Source organism: Macrobrachium nipponense, chromosome 11, assembly GCF_015104395.2.
Source record: "Macrobrachium nipponense isolate FS-2020 chromosome 11, ASM1510439v2, whole genome shotgun sequence".
NCBI lineage: Eukaryota > Metazoa > Arthropoda > Malacostraca > Decapoda > Palaemonidae > Macrobrachium > Macrobrachium nipponense.
In genome coordinates, this window is record NC_061087.1 from 29,910,357 (window position 1) to 29,934,475 (window position 24,119).

Sequence of the window (24,119 nt, forward strand, 5' to 3'; positions counted from 1 at the left end):
GTTTATATATGACAACGTCTCCAAAAGTTGAGAGAGAGAGAGAGGAGAGAGAGAGAGAGAGAGAATGAGAGTGGTTAAATGGCAGTCAGAAGCCTGTCTGTTGTGGCGCTCTGTAGAATGTCAGTGGAAGTCTGTTACAAGAGTCTAAGCAGTGAGGGGTCTGGTGAAGTCAGAGTTGGTTTGGCAGCAGTTATCCTTTGGTGGTTAGTTGTTTTGGTGTTATTTGATAGATTTTGGGGTTGTGAAGTTGATGTGCTTGTGTCTGTCTGGTTGTGGTGAGGTTGAAGAGGTTGGTGGTGCATTTTTGGTGTCTGTGAGTGGTGGCTGGGGCAGTGTTGGTCTTGGCAGGTTGTGGTGCTGGGGGAAGTAAGTAGTTTGGTTGTCGTGTTCTTTCGGGCTGTTGGTGTTCGTCTGCAGTGATTTGTCGAGTTATTGAGTTGTTGTGGGGTTGTGGGTCTCTGGTGGTTGGTTGTGTTTGGTTGTCTGCGGTGGTTGTGTGTCGGCTAGCCTATAGCCTATATCCGGCGGACAGCACAGCCTAGCCCTGAGTATCAGAAGCCAGAGGTGTGTACCTGTTGTGTTTTTTTGTTCTGTATGTAGATATGGGTCAATTGTCCTGCTGTATTTTGTAGCGTAAAGAGGAAAGTGTGATTGAGGGTGGGTTTGGTAGCCAGACAGATTAAGTTTATGTGGGGGAGATTTGCTGCTTTCTCTTAAGCTTGTAATCCTGCCACATTAGTCTATCTTCATTTGGCAGTTATGCTGCTAATGTATTTTTCTTTTCATCTGTTCCGTATGTTTTCTTGCAACTTAGCTGTCAAACTTCTTTAACTTGACCATTGTCCATTTTTGTGCCCTATATTTGAGGACAGATTTTTTGTGAGGTATGAGTCAAGAAATGACATTATTTGTTCTAATTAAGCTAGTAAAAATAATAATACAGTCTTTATAGAGGTAGCAATGAATAGATTGCAATGTTTCTAATTTCAGATCAAAGTTTAAATTCATTTTTATATTTAGGGAAGTGTAGTATTGCATGTTGAAAATATCAAGAGGTAAACTTCATAACCACCAAAAAGACTTAAAAAAAGAAATTATTTGCATGTCAGCTTAGTGGATTTTTTTACCTAACAAACTCGCCTGAATCCGATAATTTGTTTTTTCCTGAGAAAATCTGGCATGTACGGTAGGGTAGACAAGGCCTTCTTGTTGTGCTTGTGAGGGTGGGTATGAACTAACTCTCTTCCAGGGCTTTACTCTTGATGCTTGATGCATATTCTAGGAAATAATATGCCCTCTCTCTCTCTCTCTCTCTCTCTCTCTCTCTCTCTCTCTCTCTCTCTCTCTCTCTCTCTCTCTCTCTCTCTCTCTCTCTCTCTCTCTCTCTCTCTCTCATATATTTTTAGTGACAGTACTTGATGTAGTACTATACTGAACTGTACTTAATGCATATATTAAATGTAGTGTATGTGCACATGTACAGGTTATACACATGTACGCATCAAGTTGGGATAAACCATGCACTGACAATGTGTTTGTCCCACCCCTCCCACCCCTCTCTCTCTCTCTCTCTCTCTCTCTCATGAAGATTTTGGGGGTATATTTAAAAAAATAATTTTTTCTGTCATTTTGCAGATATCTCTGATTTTGAATAAGTACATCAGTGCTGTAAATTGAAAGATAATTACAAAATATAAGTTAGGATTGGCTGTTAGGTACTTTATATAGAATTATGCTGCACTCTTAAGCTGTGAGGGTTAGGCCAAGGGTACCTTTTTGTGTTGGTTATATGAGAATCTTGTTACTAAACCCCCCCCCCCCCCCCCCCCCCCCTCACCCCCCCGCCATCTTCAAACTCTCTGTTCGTTAAGTGGAGGTGAGACTAACAGTTTCCCAAAGTCAGTAATATTTCATTTGTAGGCTTTCGCTAGAGTATTGACTACAGTGTACTGTAAGGATTATTATTATTTTATTTTGCTTTAACAGACAAGCAGACAGAAGTGTGAATGATCTCACCCAGTATCCAGTGTTCCCCTGGGTCTTGGCTGATTATGTTAGTGAAACCCTGGACTTGACAGACCCAGGAATTTATAGGGACCTGTCTAAACCCGTTGGTGCCTTGAATGAAGAAAGACTAAAACGGTTAAAGGTAGGTTTTATTAGGTAATGGAAGTCTGATGCAAATGGTATATACTAGTTGGTTTTAAATATTTTTTGGATTGTTTTATGTCACATTGAAAATTCAAATTTTTGCTAAAGATAAGGCTGTAAGAAAGACTAAACTGCATTTCTGAATTTTGTCTCCTAGGACCGCTGTAAGGATATGCCCGAACCGAGATTTCTGTATGGGTCGCACTATTCTACTCCGGGTTTTGTGCTCTACTATCTAGTTCGAGAGTATCCCCAGTACATGCTTTGTTTACAGAATGGCCGTTTTGATCACCCTGACAGAATGTTTAATAGGTAATACTGATAAAAAATTTTCAAATTTTTCAACCAAGAGTAGTGCATGGGTTCACGTCAGTCTTGTACGTTTGCAATAGACTTGTTCTTTTGATGTTATGCAAAGTGATAGTATTTGCTAAAACCCCAGTGATTTTCAATCAAGTTACCTCCCTTTTATTTTCAGTTTGGCTGATACCTGGGATAATGTTACAACAAATCCTTCAGACTTCAAGGAGCTGATACCAGAATTCTATAATGATGAAGGAACTGGAGATTTTTTGTGCAATTTTCAAGGTATCAATTTTGGTATGCGCCAGAATGGGAAGGCAGTGGGAGATGTTGAGCTGCCTCCTTGGGCTGACGGTAAGATATTAAATTATCAAGTGACTGATTGAGTTCTGGTTTTCCTGTATTGGTAAACAACTGTCATTCCTGTAAGGTGCCTTAGACATTTCTTGAATCCTTAGATTTCCATTTCAAGATTGAAAGTGAATTAAGATTTGTAATTTGAATTTGATTTTGGGAAAAGGCAATGTAGAGTGAATTTTGCTTAAAGTGATTTTATTCTTATAAGAAATTTGCATCTCAAGTTAATCAGTTTTCTTCTCCCATGCCCATGTGCCCACAGGACCACGAGGTGTGCTCAAGAAAATGAGAGAAGCATTGGAAAGTGATTACGTTTCGAACCATCTACACCTGTGGATAGATTTGATATTCGGGTGCAAGCAAAATGGGAAGGCAGCCGAAAAAGCAGATAATTGTAAGCAACTTTGGAACTAATGTAAAGGTTGTGACTAAAAATAACAGTAAATTGTGAATTGAACATCATAGGTTGTCGTTTTTTGGTTTATATGATATACCAAGTGTGTTGCTCAGTTTTTGTAAACAAGTACATTTTCTACACAAACAAAATATTCATAAATTCTCCAGAATCTAGTAAAATTTCCTTGTTTTATTAAGGAGATTGATATCCAAAAAATATCTGTATTTCAGTGTTTTATTACCTGTGTTACGAGGGAGCGGTCGATCTTGCAGCAATTACGGATCTTAATGAAAGACTCGCCCATGAAGTTCAGATCACTGAATTTGGGCAGGTTCCTAAACAGCTTTTCAAGCATACTCATCCCAAAAGGTCAAGATCCTATGGTCTTTATGACTCCACACAGTTGACTTCTACTAGAACAGATTCGTGTGAAAGCAGTGAAGGCAAGGAAGACATTGAAAGTGATAAAGAAGGTAAGAAAGATTCAAAATAGGCTTTAGTTTGATGAAGGCATGCATAAGTAGTATTCCTCACTTAACAGTGATAAGTAATCCACATTTTTTATGCTTCTCATGAAGTCTTGATGTTAGCTTTTAGGTCTACTTATTTTTAAGTGTTATGAAATAATGTCACCTCTCATTCCAAATGTTAAGAGTTGTTTATTTTTAGTGGCTGCATTTGGGAATGAAATACTCATGTTCTGTTAATATACACAGGCAACTTTGAGGTACTCGCCCCCATTGCTGAATCAAGAAATTTTTGGCAAAGGCTGGCCGAGCTCAAGCAGTTGAGGAGCTGTCGAGTCCATCGAGAAGGCATTAATGCTGTTGCTTTCAGTGCAGACAGTGGAAACATTTTAACCGTAGGGCAGGATGCCCTTTTAAAGATTTTTACTCTTCCAGAATTTAATCAGGTTAGAAAATTATAATAAGGCAAGATTGAAACATAAAGCAAGCTGTCATGTATAAAATGCCTGAAACTTTTTGTTCCCCTCAAGCTTCATATTTTTTTTATTATTATAGGATGCTTCTTCACAGCACCTATAGATATAAAAGGTTCTTTTAACTGCTTTTCTTCCATAGATCCGCAGTTTACGCATAGGCTCCCTGGCGGCTGCGTCTTGTCTGCACGTTCCTGGCACAGATACAGTTCTTATTGGTTCTTGGGATAATGTAGTGTAAGTACAGAACTGTAGTTGTTTATCTTTGTTATCAAATGATTTTACAGTACATCTTTGATGTCTTGTATGTTGAACAAAAGCGGCAGATGATGATGCTCAGAGTATCCTTTTGTGTGAGAGTACATAGTATCTTTTCCCTTATTTAACAACCCATTTACATTTTTGGATTGCAAGAAAATTTACATTTTTGGATTGCAAGAAAAAATGCTAATATGAGAACTGTTTGCAGTATTATGAATGGGTCCGGATCATAAAGTACAGTGGATTGCCTATTATTCTACTTGGAGAAGTTAGAAAAGCAACTGGTGCTGGTTGCCACAGTAGTACGTATTATACTATTTAATACCGAGCTGTATTGGCTGAACAATGCAGGGAAGGGAACTACTTTAAATGGGTTCATAAAGCCTTGCTTATCACTCAGTCTTCAGTTGCTTGGGAATTCAAAGTCGTCTGCATATTACTGTAGCAAATTAACATTATATATATGGGATAGAAGCATCTCTTAGTAGAGTCATGTGTGCTTTTATAAGTTGCAGAAGGTACTTAAGAATAGAAGACCTCTTCAGTTTATGAATTTCTGTCCTACTAAAAGTATGGTTAACCTGGTAACTTAATGAGGGCAGTTATGTCGTAGCTTTTGTTTGGAAGAGGGGCTTTGAAAAATCTTATGTGGAAATGTCTACTTGATGCTGAAAGTTGAATGTAAAGGAATTGTAATGAAAATTAATACTAATGGTGCAAGTGAATCTTGAGGTATTACTTTTTGCTAATAAAAACTGGATAAATACAAGAGCACCTTCCAAAGATTCTATTCTATGACTTTGGTCATCAAGAGGTACATCTTTTGGTGAACTTCATAGACAAGGGAAGAAAATTCATGTTGTCAGTAATACAATGAATGAGTAAGTAATTACAGTAGCGTGTAAAGAATAATTGGAATGTCAGAGATACAATCAGGTTAATTGGTGCCCAATCTGTGATTGTATTGTTTATGACGACAGACTTATTGCCTATCAAAAAAAAAAATGTTGAAATTAATTATGGCATAGTGTGAGATAGGTCTACATTGTTTATCTTACCTTCACAGCAATTTATCAGAGTGCTTTTATGTCAACTATGTTTTACAGTATCTTATGACTTTCTGTTGATCCCATTAGACTCATCTGTGGGTTTACTCTTGACTCAGAGGCCTCAACATTATAAAAATTAGTTGTTACTTGAAGTTCCTTGTTTAGACATACTTATCAGAAAGTTGTGCTTTCATAAGCCCTATAAAACTTTTTTATTAATCCTGCGGATGTTCCTGGTTTTTCAGTTCTCTGTACCTTTTTTTTTTTTCATTGACTTTATATTTATAAACAACTGGAAAAAAAATTGAAGTGATTCACATCTCTTCTTGCTCTTCCAACTAAAGATAATTTTGAAAATCCTATTATAGGTTTCTTAGTTCTCACACCTGATTGGTGAAGCTATGTGAACCAGTCAAGGTATGACGTTCGTTGTAGTTTGGTTAATATCCATTGAATTTAGATTGTTCATGTATTTTTTATGTACTAAGAATGTTAACCCTTTTGCATTTAGGTACCGATACAGCCTACAGTATAGTCATGTCGATCCATTTGTGGAAGCTCACAATGATGCTGTCTCTTGTATGGAGTGGCATGACAATATTCTTGTTACGGGTGAGTATAAAAACAGATGGTTCTGCATGGCAAACAATAATGTAATAGTCAGGTTTTTGCCTAATAATGGATTGTCTACTACAGAGTTTATCACTTAGCATGGTGAGATCAGAAATTTATCTGATTGTAGGTTCCTGGGATTGTACGGTCAAAGTCTGGGAACTTGAAGGTGGCCAGGATGGGATGCTCAGGCGAAAAGAAAAAGAGAGCGTCTCCAAGTATGGCAAGGCAGGCCACCTTAACCCACTTTGCATTGGAAATTCTATCGTATGCGAAATGGATCACGACTCGATGGTGACCTGTGTTGCGCTACATCCCGCTGGATCGTACCTGGCTGTAGGAACCCATGATGGTGTATTGGTGATCTGGGTGCTTCCAAGAGGAGCTGTTCTTCATCAAGTTAATTGTAAGGTTTTGACCTTGAGAAATTGGATAATCTTTTACTGAATATTGTTTGTGCAGTGTGTAGTTTCAAGTGGAAAAATTTTCTTCTTATAGTCTGGAATAGTTACTTGGAATATCAATGGTACTCAGATGACTACTTAAAGCTTTTCATGGTTATGGTAAATTTACCAGATGTTTGGTCACGACCAACTATGCTTTTTTTTTTTTTAAATCCATAGGTATTATTAATAAGAGTACTGCCATAAGTGTGATGCAAAATTTATTCACAAGTTTTATACAAGAAATTTTCTTTTCTGTAATATGATGAAGTAAATATAATATTTTCCCATGCTGGTGGCAGAAGTACTAAATTTGTATGTTAGTGTTCAGTTAAAAGACATTGATCAACTTCACCTCTAGAAATTTAGATAATATTAAAACTTTTCCTACACAAATAATAAAGAGAAACTTCATGACTGGCATTTCAGGTCACACACGTAGCATCAATGCTGTAGCATGGAATGTAGATGAAGAACATCGGATCCTTACTGCGGGAGATGATGGATTATTAATAATTGTTGATGCTCTTCTTGGAACAAAGATTTGTGTCCATGACTTGAAGGAAACTGCAAGGTTAGTGCATTGTTCAAATTCCACTTTGTGAAAGTTGTTCATTTTTGTAACGCAGTGCTGCTGTATGAAAGGAGAAGGAAAAAAATTTCTTAACGAGAGTTCGATGAACATTATATACAGTTTAAATGTGTATTCAATAACTAGAGTATGTATCCTGTGTTAGTAGGGGTAGGCAAGAATGCAAAGATAGTAAGGTAATCATTGTTTGCTTGAAGTTGGTGGAAAAATATTCATGCAGTCACATTATTTATGTTCAATCTGAGGTAATATCAGAATTTGTTGTGTTAATCTGTGTATATTACTAAGTTTGATTACTTTGTATTCACCAGTGTTTCTGAAAAGTTTGAGACACCTCAATTATGAATACTAGGCCTTGAAAGTATCCTGATAGTAGTCTGATTCTTGTCACTGTTGGCAAGGAAACAAAAAATTTTCTGAATGTATTTCCTTGTAAATTTTCTTGCTTTCTGATGAAGTATTAGATTTTCACTTATTTTTGATGCAATTGGAAGAGGGTTAAAGGTCTATAGGATTAGCATTTCAAGTAAATAAGAGTGAATGAAGTTCTTGATTGAAGCATTATTATTGTTTCTTTGTAAACATATTAGTAATATTGGATTGCAGGAGTGTCGTATGGGATGGAAGGCTGGTCTTTGCTGGTGGTGTCTCAGGAGACCTGATTCTCTTCGATATGGGAACAGGCTCAGTTGTGCAAAGGTTCACAGCTCATAGAGGTAGTATATTAAAGACTTCGTTGTTTTTGTTATGATAATTGCCATAGAAATTTTGCTGTTATTTGTAGGCACTTATAAAATTTTTCTGATAAGTACGCCATTGCGCTTAGAAATTTAAAATAATGTAGCCATAATGGTGAAATTAATAAACAATCTCCTTAACATTAAGTGCAAACCATTTCTTTCTGAACTCCATCATTGTCTAGAGTAATCATCAAATGAAATTGTCCCACTTAACCAGCACAGCGCCTTTTATCTTGTCCTTGGAATAAAAAATTTGGCGACAGCTGACAGCAGTTTTAGTAAAACGACCAACTTCTCTAAAATCTTCAGTATTTTCATCTGGGCTATCTCCTCCTTTACATCTTTTTCATCAAGGCCATCTTAGTGTTGTAATGGTTTCATGTGGCTTCAGAACAGCTCTTATCTCTAAGTGGGACAGGAGGGTCTGGGTTCCAGTTAAATCCATGAGTACTGGACATCATTGAATTCAAAAGTTCAAGAGGACGTAGTTATCTTCTAACTGAAACAGGACAAGGAAACCCATGCAGTTATTTTGGATCTGCTTCATGTCAGGGGTTCCTAGGGCAGCTACAGTATCTCTTAATCTTCAAGATTGGATTTGACCTAAAGATGGAAAGTGTTTTGACTTGGTCCTATGGTTTAGCTACTGCGAGATGATCGTAATAAAAATATAATTCATAGTACTTCATAAATTAACACGTTAAGCGTACAGTTTGAGTATGATGAGATGCATATATTGTTGTAGGTGAAGAATGCACTTTATAGATTATTTGTTAATGAGTAGAAGTAAACATTTTGAAGTGCATAAGTCAGTTAACAATAAACAAAGTTTAGTATGTAACAAGTCAGCAGCTTTCTTATTAGTTTCATGGGTATGTATGTATAGAGAGTGAAAAGTTAAGATTATGTAAACCAGTTGATGTCCAGGGAAGTCTCTTTTTCTAGTCAGACCATTTAAGTATATAGTATATGTTGCTTTGACTCTTAACTTTGTCTTGTATATCATTTATAAATTGTCCCCTCAGCCCCATGCTGCAACCCCTTTTATTCATATTACTGTACCTCCACTCATTTTTATCTTCCATCTTGCTATCCACCTCCCCTACGATTGTTTCATAGTGCAACTGGGAGGTTTTCCTCCTATTACACCTTTCAAACCTTTCTACTCTCAATTGCCCTTTCAGCACTAAATGATCTCTTAGGTCCCAGTGCTTGGCCTTTGACCAAAATTCAATATAGGGTATATTCTATTGTTCTATTTTTAAGTCTTAAGGTATTCTTCGAAATTTAACAGACCGATTAAAAAAAGTTCAAAAAAACTTTCAGGTCCAGTTACGTGTGTGACAATTTCTCAAAACTACGAATACCTCGCAACAGGAGGCGAGGATCGACAGCTCATAATCTGGGGATTTAGTGCTTGAGTGTTGATTCACTGTGGTGTATGATTTGAATCTCCTTTGTGCTGTGGTGCACGTAGAGTAGACTAGTGACGCTCGATCATGTAGGCGAGCTGCAACAAATCGCTGTGGTGACCATGCTGAGAGTTGTATTGGTATAATTTTTAGAAAACCAAATACTATCCTGATTCATATAAAAAAAAGCCATGGAATACTTTTAATATTTATTATTTTTTTGTATTTATGCAGGCATAAAACGAATGCCTGGTGTGATAGTCATACGCTTATCAAGGAAACATTGATATTTTAAATGACTAGTGTAATTGTGATGCCTTTTTAACATTTTAAAAATTGCGAGTGCTGTTGCTGCTTAATGGCAGGTTGAAGAAAGTGGTGATTTATTTTATACTATCAAAACCTTGCAATAATTGCTAATGTTATTAAGGTGAAGAAGAAAAACACAGATACTGTGATGTATTACATTTTTCAGTGTTCCATGTTTTATATGCAGTTCTGTATTATTCAGGCTGTGCGATGGTGCTCTAAAGACGACATAGATTTTAGTGTTCATTTATTAGCTGATGCAGAACAATAAGCTGTGAAATGATTAGCAACAAAGTTGTATAAGCAAATAGACCTGTACATTTTAACTGTGCACAAGTTTCTTGCTGGTCTTGATGTGCTAATTGTACAGTAGAGTACTTGCATTCCAGTCTCAAGAAGACAGTTATCTGAGATAGCAAACTATATTTGCTGTCAAGTTCTCACAATGTAGATGTCTACCATTTACTGTTTTCTTGTTGCTTGATAGAATATTTACGTAGCATAAGAAGTTAGTTGTTTCTAGAAATTGTATACTGCATAAGATGATAGCCATATTTCCTCAACATTAGTAGAATAAATTTTATTTTTCTGCATTACTTTACAGATATCTTTTTATCCCAATAGTTTTTGACAAAATAGCATTGTTGGATTTAGGAAGTAGGTGAATATAGCCTCAGATATCGTGGCCTTGCGTTATGGTTTTAGTTACTGTTGTGTAAAATAGTTTTGAGTGGTCATTGTTATTGTGAAAATGGTTATATTGCTTCAGTGCATATATTCATATGCATAAAAAGAAGTGTTTGATAAGTGATCAGTTTATCCTGAAGGCTGTTGGTTGTTGTAAAAAGCACGTTATGTGCAGCTAAGAAAAATGTTAAGACGAATTTGTATATACATACAGCGTATCGTTGAAAGTATGTAGCTACTATGACTGTGATTATTTTTCAGTTACTCCTCAAGAAATTCCTAGTTCTACAAGATTTGCACAGCACTGTATTTTTCTTATTGAGGTAATTACAATCATTAGCACAGTGATAGGAGTAACTAAATTCAGAAATCTTGTATACTGCTTGAAAGTCAGTTTAGTTCTTCATTCACACTGATATAGTAGATCAAGTAACTACTAGAAAGGTTGTCTATGTTGTTTGTGGTTGTACAGGTAAAATTCTCATCATTTGTTGTCCAATGCTTAATGCTTGTATAAGTAACATTCGTGTAGTGAATAATAGTGCTTCAACAAATTTTGTCTTCATAAAACTCTCCATCATTGTTTTCTCCAGTGACAATATGTTTTTTAGATCTTTACTCTAAAAGAAGTAATAAATAGTATGCGGTTAAAAAATATGTGGCCTAACATATTGACCATTGTATGAATGGGAAATTAATTGTACATTTAGCTTTGATATTTTCTGATTCCTAATCATTCATGCCCTACTTTTCTAGCTTGATTTTTATGCATTACAAATTAATATAGTTATATACAGTACCTGAGTAAGTTCCTGACTATTTCACACCGTTTTCCTTCATATGTTAAATGTTTTTACAACAGACTGAGCATTTAGTGCTACATTTTTGTCACAGAAGAATCTTGGCAATTATCCATTGGCTGTTTTGAATTACATAAATAGCAACATCAAGATTTTTAGCTTAAAGTTCATAAGAAATAATATTCAGCAGTTGAGGGCAATCAAAAATATACTATGGCTTAGTTTACTCTGTTATCGTGAATTTTGTACCTGTAATAAAATTTATAGACTAATTATATGATATGAAATTATTTTTTCTTAGAAATGCAGAGAGTATGGGTTACTTTGTGTAATTTGTAAGTGGTTCTAGACTACCCAGCCCAAAATCTCAACTTTCTCAGCCAACACAGCTTTGAGAATTTAGTTAACAAGACATTGATGTGAAGATCTGCCTGTGCTTAACCAGGAAGCTTTCATTTCTGTGCATTTGAAGGCCGAAATTGGTCCCCATCTTCAATCAAAGTATGGTAGCACAATATTGAAACTTGTCCTAGTATCTTTGCGTTCCGATTTAAAATTGTAACGCAGAATAAATTTTTTTGGTTTTAAAGTTATGTAGTTGATATTTACTTTGAAATTTTCAAAGATATATAGCTAGAGGGATATTGGCACAAAAGCTTGCTTCACATTGCATAATTGTTGTACGTTTTTCTTAAATGCTGTAATCTTGTTTATAGTGTTGGTACTTTTAACTTTACCATTTGACAGATTTTGAAAGAAAGCCCATAATATATACATAGATGCCTTGTTAAGAATTGTGTTTGTTAAAACAATTGAAATTTCAATGACCACTGTTCATAAAGCATAATAATCAACTTGAATATCTTTACATGTGATGCACAATAAGAATGTTAATTGTTATCAAATTCATCATTCACAGTAATTGCCTTTATAATACTGCAAAAGATCTTGGTTACATATTTAGATGTAAAAGTTTAGATGATTTAGATGAAAGTGTTCTTATGCTTTCTGTAGTTGCTGGTGAGAAAGTACCAACTTTGCTTGTTTTTGAGAAGTGTTAATTGCAGTAGATACATCTCCTTCCAAGGTGTTTAATTCTTAAATCTGCATAATTGCTGTGTGGTATTCTCAAGTAAGCCATTTCATTTTATATTGATTTAAAGAAATTGAAATAGACTTTTTTCAATAGTATTTTGTTTTTCAAATTTATTATTGATATTAAAGGGTTACATTTTCACTGCCACTGAAGATTAGGTTCATGTTGTTTTGGATATATTGCACGAAGTTTTGGAAAAGACAAATCTCTTATATTTAGGGCTACTAGTTGGAATGTGCTGGTCCTGCAAAGTACCAAAGTTGACTGGTAATCAAAACCATCACTGAACAATAATGTTACATTAGTAGAGAGGGTTTGTACAGGTTTTCTTTGACACCAAGCAAGATGTCACAAGCTTTTGAACAGAATGAAAAGTGAGCAGGATTGTAGTAAGCCTTAGTGTTTTGATATATCAAAAGATCTCCATTTGGAATTTGTTGAATTTTAATAGTTTACTTGAAATTAGTATATTAATAGGAGCATTTAAGATGGGAAAATATAAAAATCAGTTCTAGATGTCAGCAGGAGGAGGACAAAAGTGTTATATATATTAGTACATGTCTGTGTGTAAATATATTTTATTTCCATTTATTGGACTGTAGAGTAATTTATTTTTTTTATACAAGGTTTGGTTGTTGTAATTTAATTTTACTGTGATTTCTTCCTCTGACTCCATTCAGGGAAAAGTTAACATGAAAACATTTTTGGTGATGATTAATTTGATTTTACAAGTCTGGTGCAGCATAGTTACCCATAAACCACAGTGTGTTGTGAATGAGTTTCTCTTTTGAACATTACAAAAATAGTTTTATATATTTTTGATTCTGGAATAATTTAAAATATTTCTGTGAATTTTGAAAATCTTCAATGTGATTTTATTAAATCTGAGTAATTTTAGAAGTACAACACTGTTCCTGTTATTGAAGTTTTTTTTCATATATATATATATAGGGCAGAGTGTCTGGTGTTATGCAGTGGATTAAAGGAGCCTTGATAATCACAGTGATCAGAGAACAGATTTTGCATTCCATTTATAGAAAGATTGTTTGAAGAGATTAATTCATTAAGAGTTTTGTGATCATAGTTTGGTAAAAGCTGGTCAGTAAAATGTTTTGGTAGCCTAGATGTTAAAACACTTCACAGAAGTCAAAACTAAAAGTTACGCCTAAACTACAGCAAAAGCTGAAAGCAGCTACAAATATTTCTGACAAGGGAAGGTTTTAATGCTGTAGCTGAACTTATATTACTGTACGATAGCCAAAGTAATTGAAAGTGCGCTTTTGATGCTCGATCTCCCGTTTTGTGTTTCTTGTGTTTGAATGTCATTTCATATACCTCACATAGCCGTGAAGAAATCTCACGTGCGAGATGCACGATAGATACAGTTAACATCTGGTTATAGTTTCCAAAACGTGTAAATTAATAAGAAAACTTGTAAATTTTAGTTGTGACAAGGGTGAGATTTTTTTTATTTTTATAAGTATAGCATATTTTTAGTATGTACATCATGCTTCCATAAATTCTAGACACTGTAATTCAAAGTGATAAAGTATTAATAAAAATATTTGTTTAGTACAGTACATGATTTTCCTCAACATAATAATAGCCTACACTGAAAACTGTAACCCAAAACACTTAATTCCCTTTTAGAGACTTCATAACTTCTTGTTGAGGCCAGGACTGTTACCAGCAGCCACTTCATATTTGTTAATGTGATTTTGCCTGAGCAAAATTATATATTTCTCAAATATCCACTTCAAATCTTTGCTGATTTATCCTCGAGGTCTGACAATTTATCATAACTTGAAAATGATCTCTGGTGTACTTTCCTATGGCAGCAGGAAGGAGCCTCTTTAACTTTTCAAGTTTGTTAGTTATTTCTTAAATACTTCATATTAGCTTACTGTCCTTCCTGCATCCATAATGATAATTGGCAAATAATTGACTCCTCTTGTATTCGTGTTTCCTAGGGAGCCTCGCGACTTTCCGATGGCAGGAGAGCCAGACTTCTGTTAAGAGCCAGTCTTCGATAGGTGTCTGATACATATTTATGGCTCTGCTTCTGTTAAGGCCTATCCACACGACTGGGCCTGATCGGCGAACCTCCCCTCTAAAGAGCACACTTGATGGGCAAACCTTCAAATTGCCTCGAGCTTCGACCCTGGCAGACGTACGTTAACCATATACAGTTCTTTTACCGAGCGATTCTTTGCACCATATTCTCTTCTTTTTCATCACACACACACAGCAATTATCATGCTACACAATAGCATCATCTTTGTGGTACGCACCATGTTTATCGTACCGCATTGAACACATTGAATGAAGTCCTTCCACAAATACTTTTGAGGAATGGAGCAAACAGCAGACGATGCATAAGAGGAAGATGAAGGGGAGGGAGAAGATCTACAACATCTCTTCTTAGACTCGAAATAAGATTGGTCAAGTTTCTTCAGAAGAGAACCTTAAGTCTCTGCAGAAGGGTTGGAAGCAATGGAAGAGACACGGTTGATGAAGGAACTGTGTAGGCCAAGGTTGTCACGTCCATAGACCCCCAAGTAGATGTTACAGACTCCGAAGTTCTAGACACTGACGTGGCAGAAAGAGCTGGGAGACAGGAGGTGGGACAGAAGACCCTCAAAATGGGACTCCCTTGGTAGGACTTGAGACGACCAGCACTACGGCTCTTGTAGGGGACTTCTCTTAATGAGTACGTAGAAGCACAGGAATTGTGGGCTGGAAAATTATCATTAGCTAAGGCAGAAGACATATAGCCATGACCATTGTCAGACTCACGGCTAGCCATAGTTTCGATATGGCCGAGATCAGCCGAGTAAGTCACAGCTGAAGTAGAAGGACAGTTGACTTTACTTTCAGACAAAGGGAAGATGGAGAGCCTGCAGATCTTCTTACGAGGAGGGGCAATGAAGTCCTCCTTCCTCCAACACTTCTGAGGAATGGAGCAAACAGAAGACGAGGTACGGAGATGATGCAAGAAAAGATGATGATGGTGAGGGAGAAGACTTACGATGTCTCTTCAACTATCTCAGTAACTTGAAATCACAGCAGCCAAGTTTCTCTGAAGAGGACCTTCGAGCCTCTGCAGCAAGGTTTGAATAAAGTAGTCAGAAGGAGCTAACGAATAAGTCCCAGGGGCAGGAAGAGACAGAGACATGGTTGAGGAAGTAAGTGAAGCCGATGATGTTGCAGCTGTAGACTTGCAAGCAGACATCAGACTCTGTAGTCTGTATCTCTGACACTGACATGGCAGAAGGAGCTAGGAGGGCCATCCATGGTCTCTATACAGCCGAGATTAGCCGACCGAGGCAAAGCTGAAGAAGAGGACAGTTGGCTTTGCTTCCAGACGAAGGGGAGATGGAGAGCCTGCAGATCTTCTTGCAAGGACGGGCAATGAAGTCGTCCTTCCTCCAACACTTCTGAGGAATGGAGCAAACAGAAGACGAAGTACGAAGATGATACATGAGAGGAAGATGACAGTGAGGGAGATCAACGACGTCTCTTCAACTTGAAATCAGAGCGGCCAAGTTTCTCCAGAAGAGGACCTCCGAGTCTCTGCAGCAAGGTTTGAATAAAGGACTTGGGAGGAGCAGACAAATTAGGCCCAGGGGCAGGAAGAGGCGCAGCTGATGAAGTAACAGTGTAAGCCGATGATGTTACAGCTGCAGACTTGCAAGATGTCACAGACTCTCTATCTGACACTGACATAGCAGAAGGAGCTAGGGGACGGGAAAACTAGGTGGGAACAGAAGATGCCCAATGTGCGGCTCACCTGGTAGGCTTCAGCAGAGCTTCAACCCCACAGTAAGGACAAGACAAATCCTTCTCAACAAAATGTAATAAAACACAAATACAATTGTTTAACCAACTGCAGGAAGAAAGGTCATTAAAAAGAAACAACAAAGACTTATCAACTGCAGGAAGAAAGGTCATTAAAAAGAAACAACAAAGACTTAAAGAGATTACATACTAATCATAGTAAAGTATATGCCCTAAAGATACTCTGTACTCACCACAGTGGCTGAAACAATGCTTCAGAGAACATTGTATGTCCCAGTGTCCCTATGGAATCATCCACTAAGGTGAGGTGAAGTCTGAGGCCATCATGAACAATAAATCATGGGGGCCAGAGAACATCCAGGAGGCCACAAAAAACTTTGTCCAAAATATCTTGTGGCAAGAATGAATACAAATGTCTTGTGAAGGACTCTTGACTCAAAGAAATATTAGCAGAGCCATTAATATACCTCGGACTTGTCAAAGACATGCTCAAACAACGACTGGGTCGTACTGATGACAGGCTCGCACTGAAGTCTGGCTCTCTTGCCATCAACAGGTCTTGACACTCCTTTGGAAACGAGAATACAAAAAGAGAAGGAATCAAATAACTGTCAATTATCATTATGCCTTCAGGAAGGCTGAACAAGTATTTAAGTGGTAATAATTAACAAACTTTAATAGTTACAGATCCTCCCTGCTGCCATAGGAAAGTATGCCAGAAATAATTGGAATTCTGTAGAGCATGATTCAAATAACTGAAGGGGCATGCATAGTGAAAGAGGGATTCAAGTTCTAGATGACACTTTATTCTTTACTTGATGGCTCTTAGGAGTAGAAAGTTAACAATAAAAAGCATAATTATGTGATAGACAAGAAATGACTCCATAGTAAACACAGTGATCAAAAGGAAATGAGTTATTTTTGTTAAAAGCAACAAATGACACACTATCAAGGACAAATGGAAAACCAGAGTAGAACAGAATCCTATAAGATTTCTAATAACTAAACAACTTTTAACAATGTGTAGCAGAATGTACACTATTTCACACTTAAAAAGATATCAGGTATTATAATACATTCTAGAAGTAAAAGCTTAGAATTATTACTGTATAGCAAGCAGTCAAGTACATTGACTCCCTAAAATAAAATATCTGCAAGAGACTCACTTTTGGCACACCATGTATACACTCAAGCCTGTAAAGGAATTTATATTCTTTACTAAATATTAAATAACTGGCCACTGGATCCATGATTATAAAGAAGTAGAAGTCTATGACTGACATTTCCCCAAGAGCACAAAACCAGTACAGTATAATAGTAATGATATCTTCTTCACTGTCAATGTAAGTCACAATTCAATAGGTACCAAGCACAACACATGCCTCATCATGGGCAGAGCTTTCCAACTTAGGACCTGGAGTCAAATGACAGAATGATAAATAGTACAAAGCAGACCTCACCAAGAGTTCAAGAAATTTTGAGCATTCTGCAACGGACACAAGAAGCATTAAACACAACAGAAGGTCCTTGCAATATGAAAAGCAGTCATTAACAATACCACACAGGCAATGAACTAAAATTTCATACCAATGATGTGACTAGATAGACAGACAAACAATATACTAAGCATAAACATAACCATTTTGTGGAGGCTTTCAATGAGGATCACTTTTACCTCTCACCAAATCCTATTTCATCATACTAAATCAACTTCATAACAAAACTGTTTCAACGATGGAAATGATCAACAAAAAATATCAACAACATATACTTTAACGTTGCAGCTTACAAGAAGGACAAGTCATTAACAATTCATGAAAAAAATCGTACATAGAGCAGTTTGGACTAATGAATTAAGTGAATCCCAATCTGATCCTCTGGACTTTGATCATTTTATTTAAAACAACTTGTCTTCATAATGAAAACTGGCAAACTCCTCTCAGTCATCATTAGTTACACCCAAAAATATTTACGTCTTCATATCTCCAACCACTAAAGAATCTTAAGATATGTAATACAAATTTATATGAATAAACTCCTATTTAATTTATGTAATATCCCTCACAGAAATCACTGAATAAATTTGGAATGTTTACACTGAATTTTAACACTTTCCAAGAAAAGAAATGCTGTTACTCTAGTCAGCTGCAATGGCTAAATTGCACCAATATATATCCACTCTTCAGCAAATAGATGTACAACTATAATGCTACGTTTGGCATATAAAAATGTCAAAGTTGCCAAAAATTAAGCTTTATTCTACTTTAGTATACACTACAGTAACTATATACAATTTATGGAATTGACAGTAAAAAGAGGCAAACATATAATTTCTCTGTACAGCAACATGCCTCTTTAAAACTGTGACCTTACAGAATGAAATTTAAAACTTCTTTAAAACTACGTACTACTAAAGCTGGAAACAACTCGAGCTGTGAAATGTATTTTAACATAAAAGATCATAAAAGACAATCAAACAAATATGTATTAATGTGACTTACCGTATTTCTTGTGTGGATAAGCAACAAAGATCAACCAAGGAAAATTCATATCTGCACTGTAAGGTGACTTCATCAGCTTAAATATCTGACACCAATAAACCAAGGCAAGCATATTGTCACTAAGCTTCTCTTCATTACATGAGGCCTTCTCATACACCCAATGACATTTCAGTGATTAATTCTCTACTTGGTAACTATTATTAACAACAACAAATCAAGGTTCAAAAGATATTGTTGAAACACTACAAGAATCTGGGGTGAAGTCTTTATATTGGGAGAACACAGCAATCTGAAAAGAAAATAACTTATAATTATCTTGGACATAAACAAAATAATAGTGTAATATGCATCAAGGCAATAACCTACATTACAAAATACTACTAAATAAAGATTAACAAAAATCACCACATAGCATTCAAACTAATGTTCTGCAGATAATGTATTTTAACCTCTTAATTGCATATTGAATGAAACCAATTACAAAGTAAAATTAGTAATTATGGAACAGTTGCCTGGAAGGGCAGGAAAATTAGTGAGTTTATAAAATTCAGTCCAAAAGCCAAACATCGGGACTTTTGAGGTAATCCAGTGCTGAAAAGGAAATTAAGAGTAAAGGAGGTTTGAAAGGTATAACAGGAGGACAACCTCTTGGTTGCACATTGAAATAATTGTTAGGAGAGGGTGTAAAGTAAGATGGAAGAAAGATAATATGAACTGAGGCACAATAAAAGGAATGAAAGGGGTAGCAGCTAGAGGCCGAAGGGACGTCTCATTGGCCATTCCAGTGCTCAGTCACAGACTTGATAATAGTGAAGATTTTTAATCTTGAAAAGGTTTCACTTGATGGGAATTATGGCAGCAAATGCACCAGACATGAGAATAGAAACTGACCAGTTCATCTCTTGCTTAAAACAAAAATCTGATGTAAAAACATTTACAATGAGGTAAGACTTCTGGTGTTCTAAGAAAAATCCTCAGCTCCCTTGGTACAATACATACGTACAGTAGTACGTACTCTTTAACACCAATGGGGGCATGTACAGTGGAAATGGCCAAGGATGGGAACAAAGATAAGACCATCTCCAAAACCTCACTGTATTCATAAAGATGGAAGAGTCGAGTTATTCATTCCATCTGCAGAGCGCAAGCAGCAGGATCTTTGATGAGGTAGAGCTGAATGAGAAAACTGATCTCGGGTAATGGAAGAACAGATGATAAAACAGTGTCAAAGTCTATTATATCTGGTTCCTGCTCCCTGGCCCCCTTTCCCTTCACTATGCTGTGGGAAAAATTCTTCAGCTCTCATGCCATGCTCACTGGTCCCCTGTGAGGACTCTCATTAGAACAAGTATATTAAATTTATGGCATTCCTGATCTGTATATGCAGAAAGAGGGTCAATTCTGTTAGGGAAATCAATTTGTTTAGTGTCTGCCAATCAGGAATGTACCTTGGAGAATCTCATTAAAAACAATCTCGGTTGCACATATATTTGGTATCCATTAACTTCTTCAGTATCTTACAGGCAAAAATACTAAGGAAAACAAACAGGTAAATCAACCAGCGAATTCTTTGTTCTCTAGTAAGTTGTCTTGAAATTTAGGTAAAAAAAAAAAAAAATCATAAATTGCTGTGATATCAGCTACAAAAATATAAAATATCTAAAAGAAATTATCAAATGTCAATTTGTACACAAACTCACCGTCCAACTTGAAAGGACAACAACAGGAAAATGTAATCATAGAGATAGATCCAAACTTGCAAGAGACCAGATTAATGTTTGTTTGTTTGTATGGTGGTTTTACGTTGCATGGAACCAGTGGTTATTCAGCAACGGGACCATCGGCTTTACGTGACTTCCGAACCACGTCGAGAGTGAACTTCTATCACCAGAAATACACATCTCTAACCCCTCAGTGGAATGCACGAGAATCGAACTCGTGGCCGCCAAGGTGGCAGGCCAAGACCTTACCGATCACATCACTGAGGCGCCGAGACCAGATTAATGGTAATCAAGAGAACAAACATAAGAGGGAGCTCCCCAATCAATATCTTCTTGTCCACCAGCCCTGTTGTTAATTCAAACCACAAACAAGATTGTTTAAATCTAGGATTTGTCTTCTCGCTGGTCGTGCCAAAAAATGTCAGTTAGTGAAACAATTGTTAGTAATTTTTTATGAACACAAAAACTTGTTGCAACATACCTTATCTCTTAGCTGATGTGCTAAATGAAGAGCAGTGGTTAAACACACAAGAACTGGGCTTAACCATGGTACGGCACACTCTGCCTGCACACTCTCAAACTTCATAGTGCCAGCAGCATTGGAAAGATGATAAACTGCTAAAACCAATTTGTGTGCTTGCAGGTAGAAACTTACGGCTAAGTCACCAGGAAGAGGAGGCGTCAGGGATTTCTGAAACAATGTCAATTCTGATAACAACCTTCAGAGTTGAGGATGATTTTAACTTTAAACATCTTTCATATTTTAAAATAAATCTTTATGGAGAGATTTTGGGAATCTGTTCAGCTCCCCTTTACAAGACTGGATGTTTCTTCATTTCAAGACTAATACTACCATGAGTACTTTTTAACTCTCATTATTACTATAAATAATTACTGTTTTCCCTGAGAGGAGAGAATAGGTCAAATGTTATTGAAAAAATATTGTGGGATCTATTTGTTAAAAACACTTTACAAAAATCTCTTAGTTAATTCTCTTTTTAAAGAGGTGGATGAAAAATAATCAAGCACTACTGTGTATTACAGACTTTTTGGAGAGAAAGTTCCATCTTTGTACTGACCAGAAATTAAGACAAGAATATAACCCATAACATAATGTTGCATAATGTAGTGTAAGCCAATGTCTTCACACAATATCATCCAGACAACTTACATTGCTCCTCAACTTTCAGCCCTTAACCAGCCATATAAAAAATCAAACAGTACTCACCATATTTCTGCTACTCATTAATTCATCAATAGTCTTCTTTCTTGGAATAAGGAGGCTACTGCGGCCCTTCTGAAGGAGTTTGATCAACTGTCCTAACACATTCAAAACTTCACTACTGGTCCTGGAAAAAAAAAAGCAACTTAATTCATTACATACATTCTGAGGTAAAATATATATTCCAAATATGTACTGGAATATGTTATCCACATGGATGATGTATTCCAAGAGACAATTTTCCCGTTATATTCTTAGAATCATAAATAAGGTAAATTACCCAACATTATCAAGACTATTTTACCACAAATCAGCAGACAATCTGACCAATCTGTGTACATTAATGGGTAACCAGCAACTCTCTTGCATGCAACATTGTGTTGGACTGGTCTATATATACTGCTAGTGCATTCCAAAGCCACAACAAATATGTATGTGAATATGTAAGTGAAGTCAGACTCCTCCATCTTCTACTTGAAAAACCTGTCTTGTTAGTCTCAAATGATATTGTTATTGTACAATAAAGTTTCATACATACTTACCTGGCAGATATATACTTAGCTATAGACTCCGTCGTCCCCGACAGAAATTCGAATTTCGTGGCACACACTACAGGTAGGTCAGGTGATCTACCGGCCTGCCGCTGGGTGGCAGGAATAGGAACCATTACCGTTCTAAAACCAGATTTTCTCTTCCACCTGTCTCCTGAGGGGAGGCTGGGTGGGCCATTTAATCATATATATCTGCCAGGTAAGTATGTATGAAACTTTATTGTACAATAACAATATCATTTTCATACATTCAACTTCCCTGTCAGATATATACTTAGCAGATTGGCACCTTTGGCAGAGGGTAAGAGGCAGCTAATTACTGATTAGACAGGTAAACAACATACGTTGTAGGTAATAAAATAAAAATACCCTGGTTCTTACCTGTTTTGGCATAAGATTTCATAGCTACTGCTTAGAAGTCTGCTTCGCCTCAAAAGCCTCAGCGAGGATGTGACCTATGGCTAAAAGCTCTTGTGAGGACTGTCGATGGGGTCTTATCCACTTACTCGACAGAACCTGATGGCCTTTGTCAATGGGGTCCTATCCACTTACATGACAATACACCTATGCCTAATAGCATAACCAAGGAGTACAACACTGATCCCGATCACCCGATCCTAACCGTGGATTAGTACTAAGATTGAAAGGAGTTATCCTCAACCACCTTTCAAACAACCTTAAAATTCAACACCAAACTATTTTAAAATTAAAATTAAACAAAAATTAAAGAAAAATTAAGAATCAGTCTTATCTCCTTCACCCAGCACTGTATCCGCTGATACATACGGACCCAGAGAGAAGCATCTATCGTATGTTACCCTTACAGCTTTTAAATAATGGAAGGCAAACACCGAGTTGCACCTCCAGTACGTAGCTGCTAAGATGTTTTTCATCGACATGTTCTTGTTGAAAGATATTGATGTAGCAACTGAACGTACCTTGTGCGCTTTAACTCTCAATGCTGCAAAGGATTCACTTTTTCATTTCATGTGTGCCTCAGTTATCACGTTTCTAACAAAAAAGGCTAAGGCATTTTTCGACACTGGTCTCTTAGGGTCCTTAACCGCACACCAGAGAGACTGATTGCAACCTTGCAGCTGTTTCTTCTTCTGCAAGTAGAATCTTAAGGCTCTAACCGGACATAATGATCTCTCAGTTCCTTTCCCACAAGTTGAGAAAACCCTTTAACTTCAAAACTCCTGGGCCAAGGTCTCGAAGGATTTTCATTCTTTGCTAAAAACAAAGGCCGGAAAGATACCACTGCAGTCTCTCCTCTAAAGCCCACTCTCGGGTCTAGAGCCTGCAATTCACCGACTCTTTTGGCAGTAGCGAGAGCCATTAGAAAAATACATTTCCTCGTAATGTCTCTGAAGGATGCTTGATTAGGAGGCTCGAACTTCTCTGATGTGAGGTATTTAAGAACCACATCTAGGTTCCAGCTAAGGGTAAGTGAAGTCTTCGATTTTGAAGTTTCAAATGATCGTATCAAGTCCTGAAGGTCTTGTTATCCTCTATGTTCAGGCCCCTGTTCCTGAACACAGCAGATAACATGCTCCTATAGCCCTTTATCGTAGATACTGCCAATTGAGATTCCTCTCTCAAATAAAGAAGGAAATCGGCAATTTCGGTCACAGAGGTATCGGAGGAGGACAGTTTCTTCGCCTTACACCATCTACGGAAGACTTCCCACTTCGATTGGTAGATCCACATGGTAGAGGATCTTCGTGCTCTCGCACTTGCTTTTGCAGCTTTGCGAGAAAAGCCTCTCGCTCTGACCAATCTTTCGATAGTCGAAAGGCAGTCAGGGCGAGAGCGTGGATGTTTTTGTGATACCTCTCGAAGTGGGGTTGTCTGAGCAGATCTGTCCTTTCGGGAAGAGATCTGGGGAAGTCCACCATCCATTCCAGTACCTCTGTGAACCATTCTCGAGCGGGCCAAAAGGGAGCGATTAATGTCATCCTCGTTCCTTCCGAGGACACGAACTTTCTTATCACTTCCCCCAGTAGCTTGAACGGGGGGAAAAGCGTATGCATCTATGCCCGACCAATCCATGAGCAGGGCATCGATTGCTAGGGCTCTGGGATCCTCCCCTAACGAGCAGAAGTTCTCCATCCTTCTGGAGAGGAACGTCGCAAACAGATCTACTTGAGGTTTCCCCCATAGAGACCACAGCTTCT

General features: G+C 37.0%; 2 protein-coding genes across 3 annotated transcripts in view; one reads left to right on the forward strand and one right to left on the reverse strand.

Annotated features, from left to right (window-relative positions):
• LOC135202553 (protein FAN-like) overlaps positions 1-13,721 on the forward strand; it is a 34,395-nt gene extending 20,674 nt beyond the window's left edge. The window contains exons 10-21 of the mRNA XM_064232074.1: positions 1,987-2,149; positions 2,309-2,463; positions 2,630-2,808; positions 3,074-3,205; positions 3,439-3,681; positions 3,925-4,121; positions 4,291-4,385; positions 5,970-6,070; positions 6,201-6,476; positions 6,943-7,087; positions 7,712-7,821; positions 9,172-13,721. Coding sequence (XP_064088144.1) covers positions 1,987-2,149; positions 2,309-2,463; positions 2,630-2,808; positions 3,074-3,205; positions 3,439-3,681; positions 3,925-4,121; positions 4,291-4,385; positions 5,970-6,070; positions 6,201-6,476; positions 6,943-7,087; positions 7,712-7,821; positions 9,172-9,266 — 1,891 coding nt within the window. The 3' untranslated portion in view covers positions 9,267-13,721. The remainder of the gene's footprint in view (positions 1-1,986; positions 2,150-2,308; positions 2,464-2,629; positions 2,809-3,073; positions 3,206-3,438; positions 3,682-3,924; positions 4,122-4,290; positions 4,386-5,969; positions 6,071-6,200; positions 6,477-6,942; positions 7,088-7,711; positions 7,822-9,171) is intronic.
• LOC135202642 (protein rogdi-like) overlaps positions 7,015-24,119 on the reverse strand; it is a 65,000-nt gene continuing 47,895 nt past the window's right edge. Inside the window, exons 5-8 of one of the 2 annotated variants that reach the window (XR_010311813.1) lie at positions 21,398-21,518; positions 20,651-20,860; positions 18,449-18,737; positions 7,015-7,147 (exon numbers count right to left, since the gene is read on the reverse strand). Coding sequence is in view for 1 of the 2 variants with exons in the window: in XM_064232164.1 (XP_064088234.1) it covers positions 18,663-18,737; positions 20,651-20,860; positions 21,398-21,518 (406 nt within the window). In the remaining variant the exon portion in view is untranslated. Of the gene's footprint in view, positions 7,148-16,731; positions 18,738-20,650; positions 20,861-21,397; positions 21,519-24,119 lie in introns of those variants that run through there. The other variant, XM_064232164.1, reaches the window with a different exon arrangement.